The 17426-nt window shown below is 39.0% G+C and overlaps 1 protein-coding gene across 4 annotated transcripts in view; it reads left to right on the top strand.

The window, feature by feature from the left end:
• GAK (cyclin G associated kinase) overlaps nt 1-17426 on the top strand; it is a 66908-nt gene that overhangs the window by 36729 nt on the left and 12753 nt on the right. For all 4 annotated transcript variants that reach the window (XM_015849558.3, XM_085530281.1, XM_085530282.1 and 1 more), the window contains 10 exons: nt 103-236; nt 2434-2628; nt 3650-3767; nt 5423-5502; nt 5915-6108; nt 6654-6812; nt 7636-8109; nt 9936-10106; nt 16336-16470; nt 16821-16940. In XM_015849558.3, the coding sequence (XP_015705044.2) occupies nt 103-236; nt 2434-2628; nt 3650-3767; nt 5423-5502; nt 5915-6108; nt 6654-6812; nt 7636-8109; nt 9936-10106; nt 16336-16470; nt 16821-16940 (1780 nt within the window). The remainder of the gene's footprint in view (nt 1-102; nt 237-2433; nt 2629-3649; nt 3768-5422; nt 5503-5914; nt 6109-6653; nt 6813-7635; nt 8110-9935; nt 10107-16335; nt 16471-16820; nt 16941-17426) is intronic.

The raw sequence follows: 17426 nt of genomic DNA, 5'->3' as shown, positions 1-17426 counted from the left end.
TTGAGCTTCATTACACATTACAGATAGATATTATGTTCTTCAGTATCTTCTGTAATGCTTTTTCCACTAGGTTTAATAATAAAATCACAATTTTTTTTGTAGGATGGAAGAGCAGCATCTGCTGTTGTAGTTTGTTCTTTTCTGTGTTTCTGTCGTCTCTTCACTACTGCTGAGGCTGCAGTTTATATGTTCAGTATGAAACGCTGTCCTCCTGGCATATGGCCTTCTCATAAAAGGTATGGTATCAGTCTGCTTGTAGTGTACTACTGAAGCAAGTATCTGTGCAACTGTTAATAAGTTACTATTCTTACAGGGTGGTTTTTAGGATAAATTATTTCAGTAGTGTCTGTGTTGGAGCAGCAAAATACTTGGAAAAACACGTGACACAAGTTAAGTAGTTCTGAATTTGGTAAGACCTTAATCGCCCATGGTGTTCTTAGCACAGCTGAATTAAATATGATCTGTAGTAAAGTGGTGTTAAGAACAAAAATAAGAGTATGCTGTATTTGCTGTCTGAAGTGTAAAATCTTCCTTGTGTAGAAGGCATCATATTCCATGTTTACTGCCTTACTTCTGTTGATTGTACTGTGTCAGAGCACCATGAGTTGGTGGAAAGACTAATGATTCTTTTTCATGTTTGGATAAAAATGCTTTTTGTTTGTTTGTTTTTTTAAATAGATGTGAAAGCAGAGATGGCTTAAAAATATTTGTCAAAATGTTTCAATCATTTAATGTAATAGATCGTGTAATGATGAAGCCAGTAGTAAGTAACAGTGGTTGTAAAGGTGTTTCCTAGAAGAGGAATTAGATATAGAAATGTGAGAAGTATGTGGGATCTGTGAAGAGTAAATGACAGGTTATGCTGTTGTAGAGTTTTACTGAGTAACTTATATTAGTGTATCATAGAATCACTGAATGTCTTGGATTTAAAAGAGCCCTTAAAGCACACTCAGTTTTAACCCCATGTCTTGAACAGAGTTGCCACTCACCAGGTCAGGCTGCCCAGGGCCCCATGCACCTCGAATGTCTCCAGCAAGGGGGTGTCTGCAACCTCGCTGGGCAACGTGTTCCAGTGTGTCACCACTGTTTACAGTAAAGAATTTCTTCCTAGTAACTGGTCTAAATCTGCCTTCTTCCAGTTTAAAACTATTTCCCCTTATCCTGTTGCTACTTGCTCTTATAGAAAACCTCTCTCCAGCTTTCCTGTAGGCCCCCATCTGGTACTAGAGGGCCTCAGTAAAGTCTCCCTGGAGCCTTTTCCAGGCTGAAGGTCCTCAGCTCTCTCAGTCTGTCCTTGTAGGTGAGGTGCTCCAGCCCTCTGATCATTTTCATGGCCCCCCGCTACAGTCACTCCATCAGCTCAGTATCCTTCTTGTGTTGCAGGTCCCACAATTGGTGCAGTACTCTAGATGGGTTCTCATGAGTAGAGGGGCAGAATCACCTCCCTTGACCTGCTGATCATGTTTCTACTGATACAGTCCAGGATAGGGTTGGCCTTCTGGGCTGCAAGTACACACTGCCAGCTCATGTTGGGTCTTTCATCAATAAACACCCCCAAATCCTTTTCTTTGTTATTGGATGATGTAAAAAGATGGTTCCTGCCATGTCTATTAGCTCTATTAAATACTGGAGGGCCTCAGAGAGGTCTCACTGAAGCCATTCCTTCTCCACGCTGAAAACAAGCCAAGCTACCTCAACCTGTCTTAGCAAGAGAATTGCTGGGGGATGGAGAGCTCTTGTCCTTAAGGAGTTGCCATCTCTGTTCTGTTTCTGGGTCCCTAAAGACAGTTTCCCAGATCTCATCCAGGATCTTGACATCTTTTTGGCAGGACATTATTCCTCAAGATCAGAAACTCAGCTAGGGCATGGTTGTGTTACAGCCCAGACTGTAAAGTGCTGTTAGGAAGCTCGGAGTAGCTAGCTTCAGAACTCTTGTAACTTTAATTCATTTTGTGTAAAATGTAGATTGTTTTCCTACTGGGATACTGTAAATGAGGCTTTTGGAAAGAGTGGCTAGTTTGTTTTACAAGTGGGTAGTTGTTAGGTAATTGTTATCCAAGGCAGAGACTAGAGTTGTCTGTGAGGTAGAACACAGGTACAGATGATTTTTTGCATGGGACAGTATTGAGTTTTCTGTGTTTAATATTGTTGTAGTGCAGCCATTGTGCCTTTGTTCAGGAATTGTGTTTCTGTCCTTATTTAGAAAGACCAGTCAAGGATCATTAATATTTGTCCGTGTTTCTATTTAGTTCTCCTTTTGTGGTACTGTATCAGATTTTGAAAAACTGTGTTTCCCAGCAGTGCTGTTAAATGTTCTCAATGTTTTGTTGTTGTTTTTTACTGCTCAGTGGCACAGTATTAACAAAAGTAAGCTGTGTACCCAAGTGTAGAATTTGATTCTTTTGTTTAATGGTTATTTCTTGCTTTTGACAGATACATTGAATACATGTGCGACATGATGGCTGAAGAGCCCATTATTCCTCACAGCAAGCCAATCCTGATCAGATCCATCATCATGACTCCAGTTCCTCTTTTCAGCAAGCAGCGTAATGGCTGCAGGCCTTTTTGTGAAGTTTATATAGGGGATGAGAGAGTAACCACTACCTCCCAAGAATATGACAAAATGAAGTAAGTAGAGGTTATGGAGAACTGTATGTTTTGTTTTCCTGTAGTGAGTTAAGTAGGTCTTTACTATGAGGAGAAATACAGCTTTGGATGTGCCAATTGATCATGAAGCTTCTGGAAAAGCTCCTATGTTCCATTTTAGTTTATTTTGAAAGGTAAATCGTGGTTATTTAAAAAAAAATCATGTGGCTATAGTAGAAGCATGGAGGTATCTCCACAGAATGGGTGAGCGACAGCAAGGTGACATATTGCACTGTGGGCTTTAGGAGGAAGAATGGAACAAGACCTTTATGTATTGTCCTGCAGGGATCAGTCTTCCTATTTTGCATGTAGTTGCTGGGGGGATATACCAGCACCACTGAAACTGAACTTCACAGTGCTGCCATAAAAAACATGGAGCATCCATCAGCTGTAGGAGATCTAAGGAAAGTACAGCTCTTCAGTTGCAGTGCATCACTGCAAGTGCAAACGATGCTGAGCAATTCTGTGTAACAGTCACGGAGGAAAGATGGGAGAATACCCAAGTCCTCCTATATTTCTGGTAATTTTAAGCCCAGTAAAGAGCTTGAAACTTGAAAAGAGTGAGAATGAAACTGCTGTGGGGTATTTTCACCTTCTTTATTCCTACCTTTGTTCCTAAGTGAGAATCCTTAGTAGTAGCAGTATCATGACGTAGGACAGCTGCAGTTTCTTTGCACCTTTCCTTGGAACAGTCATATTCACGATACCCTGTTTGTCTTGTCCTTTTCTCTAGCTGTGCTCTTGTATTTTCCAGCAGCTTCTTCAAAACATGTCTCCCCTGCCGTGGGTGGCTGCTGTTTGCTAGCTGCTGGCTTTTAGAGCAGGTTTTTGTTTGTTTGGGGTTTTTTTAAGTTACTTAGAGTGAATCCCTTTGTTGACAGTAAGAATTTTGTGTGGAATTCATAGGTTGGTGTTAAAGGTCTTGGAGAAAGCAAATTAAACATAAGGAAATGCAGATTATATCGCTGAATCAAGACTAACAGAGGATATGCTTTTTCCTCAGGGAGTTTAAAATTGAAGATGGGAAAGCAGTAATTCCATTGGGTATAACAGTTCAAGGAGATGTTCTCATTGCCATCTATCATGCCAGGTCAACACTAGGAGGCCGACTACAAGCCAAGGTAATGGCAAATTTAACAGCCTGTGTCAAGGGCTTGTTTTTCCTTTGTTCAGTGTGTGTTGTAGGTTTATTTGGAATCTCAGTAAGTACATAACTTTATTTACTCCTTTTTTTGTTGTTCAAATAAGTGTATGATATGTTCTTGTACTTGGGAATTTGCTTTAACAGGCCTGAATATATATGTCCATTTTCTTCATAACGCTCTCTGTTGTGATATTGTTGTGATATTGATCTCTGTTGGTAAGAATTTCTAGAAATCAGATTTGCGGTGGTAGTTACTACATTTGTGGGGGAGAGTCTGTAGCCATTTTGTAAACTTATCCAATCTCATCCAGAAAGGTGTACAGTAGGACAGAACTTCTTAATACTGTATAAACAAGCTTCAACACAACCAAAGGAAAAATGCTGCTCAGTATGGAAGTGGAGTGCCAGGGACTGTTCATATGGAACAGTCTTTTTAATTAAAAAAAAAAAGTTTCTACTATTGTACCCTATTCCTAGAGCCAGGTTAAGTTTTATAGCCTATTTTCTTACTGGTCTTACGCACTCTTCCAGAAATAGTGCGTGTTTCACTTTTAATACAAAAAAGAAAAAAGCTAATTTATTAGAAGATAACAAAAAACAGCAACTTGGAAACAAACTCTGTCTTTGCATCACTAAAAACGAATCCTAGGCTTCTCTCAGAAATTAAACCTGTTGTAAAAGATAGAAAGGTGCAGTGGGAAGCTTAAGATAACCTGGAGCATTGTGGGAATTGATCCAGAGGATTTCAGTCAGTACTACAGCTGGAAAACACATGGGACAGACAAGTTATTACTGCAATAGAAACATTTCTCTACATTTTTCCTTTAACTTTATGTGTAGGAATACAAAATCATTTGCAGAGATTGGAGGTGGGTGAAAAATTCAGCCTAAGTTAGCTTGTTTTAGTTCAGCCTCAGCGTCAGTTTCATGGCTAATAACATTAACATCTATTTATTGGGATTTTTTTTCTGGCAATTATTCACTAATTGGAAATTTAAGTATTGTCTGTTATAACACTTGATACACCAACAGTGTTTGTGATAAGCTTGGTTTGGAGCTTTAATGCAACAGCATTTAGTATGTTCTTTGTTTTACGTACAGTAACTTCTTTCCTGAAGCTCTCTGGGTCCGGTCAAATAATCCTGTCCCTTGCTTAATGGGGCACAAGAGCAGGCTGTTCAGGCAGCTTCTGAGTATCTCCAAGGGAGATTACACAGTCTTTTTGGGCAACTTGTGCCATTGCTCTGGCACCTGCTCAGCAAATAAGTGCTCACTGATGCAGAGGAAAAGGGCACTCTTACAGTGTCCTTCTAAATACGTTACTTCTAAAATTGTATTGAGCAGAACTGTGTCTTTGACAAGTATTTCTTGGTTGGTGTATTTCACGTTGACTTTCTTTGAGCGTGTTTTTCTGTAAAGTGTAATGGAGGTCATAGCCTTTCAACCTTTACGATAATGTCTAGAAATATTGGACAAACTGTGACAATCTGAAGCTAGTGCAGAGTATAGTATACAAGGTGGAAAAATGGATGCTAAAGTAACTTCTGAATATCCTTGGCTTCAGGTTAACTACAAAACATGGTGTCTCTGCATGTGTTTTTATGTAGTCTCCCTGTTATTTGTTTCCAACAGATGGCTTCTATGAAGATGTTTCAGATTCAGTTCCACACAGGTTTTGTACCTCGAAATGCCACCACAGTGAAATTTGCAAAGTAAGTTGATGTCTTTTTTGTGGGGAATTTGGAAGAAGCCTTCTTTCAGACTTAGCCTTCCAAACCAGCAGGTGGGGATGGAGAGAGGGAATAGATTACTTCTTTTGCGATACAATGAATTTGGCTTGTAGTAGCAAGGGTAGTGGGAGGACATTTGGACTAGGGGATCTTGTAGGTCTTTTCAAACCTTGTGATTCTGTGATTCTATGAGTTCTTCTGCTTTCTTATCTCAAGGAAGCTGAAGATTTTCTTCACAATACAAGATCTTTCTATATACTAGCTGTTCAAATCTACAAAGATCTACAGAAACATGTAATTAAGTACAGCACACTTCTTAGCCTTGTACTGAGTGCCTTGAAGTTCTGTCATCTGCTCATTAGCCTCATAAGTTAACCTGTCCATGTTTTTACAGATATGATCTGGATGCCTGCGACATTCAAGAAAAATATCCTGATTTATTTCAAGTCAATCTGGAGGTGGAGGTGGGGCCCAGAGATAGGCCTAGCTCTGTGCAGCTGCCATGGGATAACATGAATATAAAGGGACTGAATCCCAAGATCCTTTTCTCCACTCGTGAGGAACAGCAGGAAGTTTTATCAAAATTTGGTAAGGGATCCCCTAAATATTTAGAGAAACAGATAAAGTTGATAATAACATAGTGGTTGAGCATGTATTCTGATTAGTTTCTGACATTCCTTTAAATACAGTTTCAAAAGGCTTGCAGTATATGAAGGTTTATAATTTATCCTTCAATAATAATCTGTGCTTCCAGTATAAAAAGTGTAGAGGCTATCGTGTAAGTTATTGCAGGTAATGATATTGCAAGAATTCATAGCTCTTGCTTGTTTTAGGGGGTAGTAGGTGATACAAGTATGTTGTTCATTGCTTAGAAAATATGATTCTCTTATTACAGATGTAAAAGAATGCTTATTTTGCTGTAAGTTTGATTTATTAATACTGTAGTTTGAAATAGGGGCTTATTGATTTTTGCATTTGAAGTAAGGTTAGTAATGTTGTATTCAAACTTGGAAGACTTGGTCTTTGTTCTGCAATAGCAATCAGAGCCTAGATGTCAGATACCAGCAACTACAACCAAGGCTGCGTTTTAGAAGTTTCTCTCTAAAGATCCTGGCTTAAAATCTATCTCTTAGGGAAACCGGAGCTACCAAGGCAGCCAGGTTCAACTGCACAGTATGAAGCAGAAGCATCCCAACTGGATCTGTCCTCAGAAAGTGCCCTGACTGAGACAGAATCCCCTCACAGCAGTGGTACAGATGGAAATAACTTCTTTCATTCTCTGGATTGGAAAGGTATGTGTTGATCTCTGAAATTACCACCACTGTTTTCTTGTATACCTTCCAGTGAGCACTGCAGTTGTTCCTTAAGCCTTCTTTTGCAGTGAAGTTCACTGTTTTGTCAGACAAAGAGGAAAAAGCTACTTGAAGAGTGAACTGTGCACGTTTGCACAAATTCAGTTTCTTTTGGGTAGACGCAAAACATGGTTTTTTTGTGTTGCACATTACTTAAGTGCTGACCTGTTTTTCTGTGTGAGAATTTTAACCTTAAAGGCCTGCAAGGAAACATTTGTATTCCCACAGCTTCAGTTTAGGCTGTCTGAGAAGCACAAGAAACGAAGACTAGACAGTGATAAGCATGATAAGCATAGTATAAGTAGATAAGCATGTATAGACTGAGGAAGTGTAACTCTATAGTGCATATGTAAGTCCATTTTTTGGGCTCTCCACTGCTGGCAGACAGTAACTGCTTGTGTCACCATCGAATGCTGTCAAAGACTAGAGCAGCAGTTACTGTTCTGAAAGCATGAATAATGACTTACCTTACATAGTGGTAAGCATGTAGTAGAGTTTTTCTCTTTTTTTTTAAGTATGCATCACACTTTTCTAGTTCTTTGTAGCTAGAGAGCTCATCTGTTAACTGTTAATCTGAACTGAAGAGTACAAGGTGCTCCTTTCTCTGTCCTGTGCAAAGAGATGGTACCCGACATTTTTTTCCTCTCCTTTGTGAGCACTGCTTACATAAGGATTGATTTCATGTGTTCTTGCCATGTAAGTCTGACATACCTTTGGCAGAAGAATTCTAGTAATCTGGCACTGTTATTTCATTTTATTCAAGACGGAAAAAGTCCAGAAAGTGGAGTAGATGATAACTCATCTAAAAATGATCATGTTCAACTGTCTGATGAGAGAGAAGAGAGTGATCCTTCAGATGAGGAGTTCCCTGCGTTTCCAGGTGAAGAAAGGGCAGTAACTCTTGATGAGAGAGACTCTGTTACCCCAGAAGGAGAGATGCTTCTTGAAGCTGGTTTTGAAGCTCCACCTACAGTATTACAAAAATCTCTCACCGAAGAGAATGTAGATTTACTGGGACTGAATTCTGATACTTCACCAGAACAGAAACAACCTATCTCAGAAATAAACTCATCAAGTAATGCAGCCTTGTTGAACAATCTTTTTGTGAGTGGTGCATCACAGGTTTCAGAAGAGCCCACTGGAGATCTCCTTGGACAAGGAACAGATTTCTTTTTCAGCGGTCAGTCTCAACATCCAGCTGCTACGCAGAAGACTTCGGCAGCAGCTGTGTCTTCAGGTATATAAATTTAACATTAATATTCTGCTGGTCACCTGATAATAAGTACTGCCACCGTTGTGCTTACGAAGTGATTACCATATTTGATGTGTGGAGTGATCTGTAGCAAAAATCTGCCAAAAACTGGTGTTTTTACTACTTGGAGCTGACAGATGCTTTACATTATCTGTGTATGTTGTGCTGCTAATATCTTATCGGCTTTAATATGAACAGAAGAGTATAACTTTTTGAGTTTAAAGCAGATCCACCAGTCTTAAAGATCAATAACTTTCCTGTGCAAATGTTACGTGATAGATCTTTTTCTAGATTCATAATGTAAGTAGCTTCTTTCTAGGCGTAAGTTGTAGAAACCAGCAGCTTTCTTGTACTCTATGTAGAGTGGTAGCATTATATGTAATAGAGCTGTTCTGCATAGGTCAAAAGGCTGTGTGGTATTTTTGAATGTTAATCAGATAAGACCGCCGGGCAACTGGAAATCCTGTAGCTTACTGTTCAAGCAAGTATCATAATGCTACTGCTAAAAGCTGCTTTCTTGTTGCTTTTCCTGATGTTGTTAGCAGGTTTGTATCAGGAAGAATAATGTTACTCTTACCTAACCTGTATTTAAAGCAGTGTTTGTCTTACCAAAGCTTTATTAAGACACTGGCTTAAGGCTTTGACACTTGATTGAATTTTTGAGAGTAGCAACTTGCAGCCTAAATTTGCTGTAAGACTTCTAGGAGTATTATGCATTCAGAGTAGCTGTTACGAGATTTAGTTGTGCAGAGGAATATTTCAAATATTTCTTCTTTAGTTTTTTCTTGAATTGTTATTGTGGTCAGAGAGGAATCAGTTTACCTTTTTTACTTAGCTTCTTTCATAGACTTCTGCCTTTCTTTATATTAACTCTGCAAACATGAATCAGACATGATTCTCATTCTACAATTGAATTGGTTAAGAAGAAAAGTAACCTTACAGAAGAGAGAGTATTTGACCCCTTGTTTCATCTAGTACATCAAACTCTTATGTGAAACTTCACATATTTGTTGTTGTGCTTTGTTTTTTGAAGTGTTACTGAGTCCCTTAAGACAGTCATTGCTTCGGGATGCCCCAGGACTCTGTGGCAGGATTATTCTTCCTCATTGGTCACTGAGTAAACCTGGCAGGAGTCCCTGGGCTCCTGAGGATTTTGACCCTAGAGGGCAGCAGTAGCAGCAAGAACTTAAGCTGTGATTCCAGCTGACTGTCACATGTTGTCCCATGCTGACTATAAATACCCTTCCCGTTAGATTTTTCTTCACTGTGATTGCTGAAGACTTATTGAAAGTGTTGCTTCTTATTGGCTTTCGTTCTTGCGTTGATGTACTTTCTGCCCTAAAGCTACCAATGCCTTCAAGTCAGAATGGTAGTATGAATGCTTTTCTTGACTTATTTTCAGTAGTATAATAGTCTGTTCTGTTTAATTTTTTTTTTTTTAGAAATTTGGCATTATATTTAACTTTTTAAACAAATATAACAGTTTATATGCAACTGATTGCTTGTATGTGAGTATGTCTTGCATGGAGGAAAGTAATGAGGTGATTGAATGCAGCAGCTTTACTAAGGATTTTTGAGAACATAGTATCTCAGCCATGCACAGTAAAAACAGCTTTCATGTTGCTGTAGAAGCTGTCAGTGTCCAGTAGCAAAGACAGAATGGTGACTGTTCAACACAGAAACTCAGTTGGGGCTTCTTTTGTTGCTGGTATAGTCATGCTTTCTGTCTTTGCACCTCAAGGAGCAAAGTACTACTTCTATTTTGTTTTTCCTAAAATTTGTTGTAATTTCATTTTTTTCTTCTTTCCTAGCTGATCCTTTTGACCCATTTACAATGTCATCCAGTTCTGAGAATTCAGCGCTGTCAGGCCCAGACCTTTTTGGGGACTTCCTTAATCCAAGCACAACATCTACAACTAATACGTTTCCTTCTACACATAGTTCACTTCCACCTTCTTCCAGCTCAGATTTCCTAAATTTAGGTAAGTGTGCTTCCAGTGTTCTGTTCTGCAGGAGTTTCAGCTGCTCTGTGCATGTCTTTTGCTGTAGTCAGGGTGGTTTAGTGTTTTGATAGATCTGATTACTGTGAACATTATCTCCACGTTCTTGTAGCAGACACACATGTACCAAGCAGCAAGGTTTTCTTGTATAATATGATTGTAATATTTATGATGCAAGGGGATTTCTAGAATTGCCGTCCTTCTGCTGTGTGCTGGATTTTCCTCCAAGAGCTCTTAAAACTAAGGGTTTTAAGCGCTTGCAAATTATAGTGTTCTATCATCTAGATAGCATTTTGAATGTATTCAGATTTCAGTCTTTCTGAAAGCCTTTGAAAAGAACTGAATGGTTCAAGAAAGCTAGAGTATAGCCAGGTTTTAAAATACACTGGCTGGAGCTAGCTGGAACCTTCTTGACCTGTGTGTATCCTGATAATACTTCTAGAATACATTATGTAATGCTCTAATCTTGTTTGCTTCCTTTGATTTCTGATGTATTCTTGAGAAAGCCTTTTATTCATGTAGTTATTTTGAAATCTATTTATCCTTTTTATCCTTAAACAAAAAGCTTTGTAATCTGTTGCTTCTTTCTATATTTCCATCCTACGCCTGTATGTCTGAAATGTTGTTTAACAGAGCAGCTAAGCATGCTCATTCTTTAAAGAAATATGCCATTATAAAAATGATGGTGTCACAGAGCTGGAGGTGTTAGTTTTTTCATCTTCTTTTGAAAGAAAAGATGCAAGTACAGGGTTACTCTGTGACTTGTTAGCCAGTATTTATCCAAATTAACAAAAATAGAATTTGTAAAACTATTCTTTTATCCATCACTATTAGAAACAAGAGGATAGGAACACAATGAAAGCGAAGGGCTACAGGTTTGAACAGGGGTTTTCAGAAGGATGGCATCATATGTAAAGGAGTTGTAAGTGGTTAAGATTTGATGGCATTTCAAATAAGAATAGAAGAATCATCCTCTATGATTTTTTCAGTTGTTATTCTTCAGAAACACATAACTCTTAGATGGCGCTGATTTCTAAAGTATCTTCTTAACTGCTTAGGATTAACTTTCTTTCATTTACAGAAGATACTGTGATAGGACACTGTGGTTAACGATGGCTGTCTGCCAGGTGTCCGTAACTTTGCTCTTGTTCCCCCTTGTCCTCAAAACAGCGGAAGAAAAGGTGAAAAAATTAGTGATTGAGATAAAGGGAGATCACTTACCAGTTATAATTTTCTTCAGAACTGTGTTGCTGTGCTCTTAATGAAGTTGTATTTAGGAACAGTGGTATCACATTGCTCTGTCCTGACACTGAGAGCATTTTCTTCGTAGAGCTTGTATGCAGTTTTGAGTTGCCCTTCCTAAAAGAATACACGTAGTTGGCTCTACGTCTGTTGTAGTCTTGAGTTTTAGCTACAGAAGAACTGGATAAAAAGATACAGGATTTGCTTGGCTTTGGTAAAGGCTTTCTCTTTTAGGTAAAAGACTAGCAATGCAAATACTGTCTCTACCATAAATTTAGGAGTTATGCTGCTTTTGTGATGGATTCTGCCAAGAAGACCCCTCTTGCTGCTTCATTTGCAAAGTGTTCATTCCTATGAAGAAAGCAGTAGATGCATGTTTTAGTTGTATGGTTGTCACTTCTGACGGCATGGTCACAGTTGATTGTAGTTACCAAACATGATAATTTCTTTTAACTGTTAAAAGATTTGATCAACAAATCTTCTTGTGGTATGTGAAACATAGTGTCTACTATATTTCACTTCAGAAGCCCTCTCTTCTGGAGATTGCCTAACTGACCTGCTCAAAACAAAGTTAAGTAGAACAAGCTGCCCATAACAGTGTCCTTTCTGATTTATATTTTTTAATCTCTGAGGTTGCTGACTCCACAGCCTGTCTGTGCATCTCATGCTTGTGTGTGACTGCTTTTACAGGAAAGACAGCACTGTTTAAATTGAGCTTTGTTTCTCAGTCTGTGCCTATTTGCCGCTTGGCCTTTCAGTTGGGCAGTGTTGAGTCTGTCTTTTTCTTCTGAAACCCCTCACCCCTAATCCTCTTATGATGAAGTGATGCCAGTACAACCAGCCATTCTTCAGAGATAGGTCTTTCAAGCCCTAACTGGCAGAACCCCCTTTCATGCAAAATTTAAGGTGGAAAAAATACACAAGTGGTGATTTCTGCACTCTTAATATTAATCTGTGGACCAAAGGAGACCATCAGTGTGTTTCACTGTCTGTAATGTTTGTGCAAGTATGGAAGGAAGAAAATATTTTGAGATACTCACCTTCCATGCTAAATGTTTTATGTTTTGTTTTTCTGACTTCGATTACTTTTACCCTGAAAAATGCATTAGCCTGTCCACTATTTTAATGTAGTCACTAGAGGTTTCTGTCAACATATGCAAAATATGCTAAAAATGCTCTCATCTTCAGTTTACTGTTATAAATTTACAAATATTGAGTTACTGAAACTGTTGCTATGCAGGCTTTCAAAACTCATGTGGAAGTTAAGAAATTGTGATAGAAATTCATTTTCTTTAAGTTTACCTTTCAAATGACAGCCCTTCTGTGTTTTAAGCTGAAAATGAGTATGTATTTGAGCCCTTAACACTCTACCCAGTCATGGGTACTGTCACAGGTATTAATTTTGACAAGAAAATGAGGAATCCTGATAGTTTTTGCTTTTAATATGAATGAGTGAGGAGATAATTGCTAGTTAGCACTGAAAAAATACAAAGGAGAGTGTTCACTTAAATGACAGGCCTGGAAAAACTGTGTGGAGAGAGTAGAGGAAGGTGCAAATGCTGGTTGGTGAGAGAACTAAACACATTAGAAATAGATCAGTAATGTCACTGCTGGATATGGTGAGTCTCCTTGGAGTAGTTGTAGTTGTCTAGAATTATAGATCAGTGGATAAGCTTTCTTTAGTAGTAAACAATTACTGAATTTCTATAGTTATCAGGAGAAAAACTAATCAATGAACAGTAGTTCTAGAACTAAGATTTTTGACTTATTTCTCAATGTGTCATGAAAGTTTAAAGAGCTTTAAAATGTAATCTTAATTTGTAGGAGATGTACCTAGAATCATAGAATTACCAAGGTTGTAAAGGACCTCCAAGAAGACCATCCAGTCTGACCATTCTCCTGTCACCAGTATTTCCCACTAAGCCATGTCCCTCAGTACCACATCCAAGCATTTCTTGAACACCGTCTGGGATGGTGACTCCACCACTCCATGGGCAGCTCGTTCCAGTGCCTTCTCTGTTGGAGAAGCTTTTCCTTACATCCAACCTGAATCTCTGCTGGCACAACTTGAGGCCATTGTCTCTCATCCTACTGCTAGTTACATGGTTGAAAAGGCCAACTCCAGCCTCACCACAACCTCCCTTCAAGCAGTTGTAGACAGCAATAAGGTCACCCCTGAGCCTCCTTTTCTCTGGACTGAACAATCTCAGCCCCTCAACCTCTCCCCATGAGGCCTGTGCTCCAGACCCCTCAGAGCTTTGTTGCCCTTCTCTGGATACACTCCAGGATATTGATGTCTGTCTTGCAGTGAGGAGCCCAAAACCGAGCATGTCACTTGAGGTGCAGCCTCCCTGGTGCTGAGTACGGGGGGACAGTCACTTCCCCGATCCTGCTGGCTGCACTAATTCTGATACTTTCAATAGAATATATGGTCAGTTAAAGTGTTCTGTCCCATAATATAAAAAAATATTGATCACTTACTACACACATCAGTGTGTCAAAAGGAAATGGGATTTTCTGTGTAAATCTTTCTTCACTTGACAGAGAAGGTGGGGTATGAGATGGCTGTTCACTTAAATTTAAGAGCAGGTTATCAGTTCTTGAGTGGCCACACTTATGAAACCAAACTATTTTCAGTAGAACAATGAGTGTCCATTTTTCCTTGAGGTTCAGTGAGAATTTTTGAGAACTGAATTGGTTTGTTTGGGTACAAAAGTAGGTGGCTTATGGAAGTCTGACTTCTGTGAGTATGAGCTGGTCAGATGAAAAAAATAAATCAGGGATGGAAAGTGATCAAAATAAACGTATGTGATCAATGTGGCTTTCTCCTGAAGTTTCTATGGTGATTGTGATCTTGGTCATGCTCTAAGCAAGCTTAAATGTGCAAGATAAAAGCAAGGCCCTTGGTTCATATGAAATCCTGTTGTCAGTGATTAAAGGATTTCCTGTGTAGACAAGTTAAATAAAGAAAACCTAATGTATAGTTGAGTAGTTTATAATAAAAGGTAGATCTCTTATTTTGGGAAGCTGGAAAGCGTGATCTGATTACTACCTTAGCACAGTTTGAGCTGTGTAAGTAACAACCATGCTGTCACCTACAGTGGCTACTGCTGTATGACAAAGGATTTCAAAGACACTTCTTAGAGAATAACTTAAGGGAACCAAGCTGCTGTGGATCTGCTTGTTCTGCTCTGAAGTACTTAAGCTTTTGTTGCATTTAACTGCACAGCATATTTTACTCTTTGTGCTGATCCTTTATGTTGATGTATCTGTACAAATTCTAGTGTGTTAGGCTACAAAAATAAGGGATTCAGTGTGTGGTCTGGTCATACCCCTTCAGGACAGTTTTATCACAGGACAACGTTATTCAGTAAGTGGCTGAAAGCTTTTTCATCTCCATGTGAAAAATATCTAAATGTAGAGGTCATAAGCCAAAACTGTCTCTAGCTTAAAAATCAAGGGTAGCTAATAATTTCAGGCCCATTTAGTGTCTGGGAATGGCATGTAGTTCGTAAGATGTCCGAACTGATGAATAGACAATTAGATACTTCAACTTTTTTAGCCCATTGTGTAGCAGATAGCTAGTGTTCTGAGTACTGAGAGGCAAATATTATTTCTCTGTTGGTATTAGAGGCGGATGACTTTAAAGTCTGGGGAGGGCAGAAAATTCTGCTGTCCCTTCAGCAGACTTTCCCAGCTGTGTGGTGTCTTCTGTTTTAATGTCTCTTACATGCACCTGCAAAGGGCTTTAATGGAGGCTGTCAGCAGATACTTCTTGCTGAGCATCTGGTTTGCTCTTTATGCAACTGGAAGGTTGCATAAACTGGAAGGTAACTAGAAGTGTTACCTTCTAATTGAATTAGACAGTGAATTGTAGTGGTGAAAGTGCTACTTAACAAGCTTCCAAGTATTTCCTCAAATAAGGTCAACTAGCTTGGGTGATTTGATATCGGTATTCAGGATGCAGTGTTGAGAAGCTGAGAGAAGTAGAAAAGCCATAAAATAGTAGTCAAAACATCTGAAGTATCTAAATGTTCCTACTCGGGTGAGAAAGTCTGGGTTAATGTTCTAAACTGTAGGTATTTGGAATGCTTTACAGAAATACCACTTCTTGCTGTAGCACTGACTGTTGATGTAGAAGTAAAATCAATATCTAAGCTGCTACTGTGGCTGTCTACAAGGTGTGCTTCAAAAGGGGGTGTGCTCAGCTTCAAATACTCTTTATGGCTCGCTTTGCATATTGTGTGTGAGAAAGGGAGTGATCACTTGCAAGGGCCAGCATGGCAGTTACAAAGCTGTGTTGAAGGAGTACCTTTTTACTAGTTAATGATAGCACCATTGCATACAACAAGTGTTCTGTTTTCAGCTGATATGTTGTTTAGCTTTGCACATAGGAAAGTTCATTTTATTCACTGAACTAAAGATTCTCCTATTCTTTCTTTGGAAGAGGACACTTGCTGAATCCTGATGATTAATTCAATGCATTCATGAATATACTGACCCCTTAGTTGGCTTTCTTTGGGGGGGAGGGAAATATGCTTTGTCATGTGAGGCGTGGTGTAAGCAGATCCACTAATTGCAGTGGTCTGGCACCACCTGTGTTACGCCTAGACCATTCAGTAAACAGAACATTGTTTCACAAGGCATTGCTGCTTTTTGGTTTCCTACTGTGTTGGTAGAAACAGGAGTGTGCTCTGAAGCCATCCCACACACCTGTGCTGTTAAACATGGCATTGCCTCAAATTTAGTTCTCTGTGAAGTTGGTGGGATGTTTGAATTTCAGTTAAAGTAATTCAGTTGCAAAACGCTCCTTAGTCCTGTTTGAGAACACGTGATTTGTTACGGGGAAATTTTAAGCTGGCTTTATAGTTGACCAGCTGAACATGTGTTAAGCTCTGTTGCTATTAGCAAAGTATTCATTTTTGTGGCAGCTTTCTTAAAAGAATAAAAATGGATATTTTTTCTGTAGGCAATTTGACACCAGAGCCACCTAAAATATCGTCCTCTACGAGCCACCCGGATCTCTTAGGTGGATGGGATTCTTGGGCAGATTCTTCAACAGCCAGCAATGTAGCATCACCACAAGTGAAGTCTCTTTTTGAAGGTACAATGACTTAAATTATTCCCTCTAGTGGAAGAAGGAACACTCCAAACTTAATCACTTTAGCAAATGGAAATGCCAAACGTGTCTGCACACCTTTTGGTTGGTTTCTTTGAGAAAGAAGTCATTGCCTTTGTGCTTGAAGCCTCTCTTTAAGTAGAGGCACTTCAGATTTTCAGAGTTTAAAGACATAGGAACCAAATCTCTTCATTGTCTGTAGCAATGGTCATTCCTCTCATTAGAAGAAATTTCATCAGATTGCTGAGGTGTACATGAGGAGTTGATGAAATAGTACTTCTATTCGTTTTCTCACTTTCCAAGTACTCTTAATTATGTGTTTTCATACTTTACAGGTCAAGTTTTTACCACAGGGAGCCAGTCCAGTGTGTCTTCAGGTTCGTCTTTCAGCCAGGCTAAATCTCAGAACTTTGATCCTTTTGCTGATCTGGGCAATCTTGGATCTAGTCTTCCAGGTAAGATCTTACTTTTGTAAGTCTGAACTTAATGTTTCTCTTGTTCCAATAAGTATAACTGACAGCTTGTATGAAGATAGCTTATATAAGGTTTCCTTTTGAGTGGTAACAACAAGCTTTATGCAGTTGCTGAGAGCAGATAGGTAATAGGAAAAGAGGGAGCCTTTACAGGGATGGTGTGAAACTTATAGAATTGTATATCAGGATGTAACTGCAGCTGTGATTTCAAAAAAGGATGCAGCTTGTTTGTGAGATCTAGTTGAGAAGGTAGCAGAAACCACGTGTCCCTGATTCAGTAACTGATCACAGGCTTTCTTATTTGACATTGTGGTTAGTGTGCTGTGAAGGATATAAATTGGAAAGCTGAATTAAATTCCTTTTATTTTGGTCCTAACTGAGAAAAAAAAAGAATGGTCAGTTCAGTACTTGCGTTTGAATTCAGTAGGCTTTCATAGCTCTGCTGCTCACATCTGTTATGTTTGGGCC

This window comes from Coturnix japonica, chromosome Z (genome assembly GCF_054131305.1).
Source record: "Coturnix japonica strain WE chromosome Z, WE-NBRP24, whole genome shotgun sequence".
Taxonomy (NCBI): domain Eukaryota; kingdom Metazoa; phylum Chordata; class Aves; order Galliformes; family Phasianidae; genus Coturnix; species Coturnix japonica.
The sequence above is the reverse complement of the archived record's forward strand: the minus strand, read 5'-3'. Positions and strand labels throughout refer to the sequence as shown.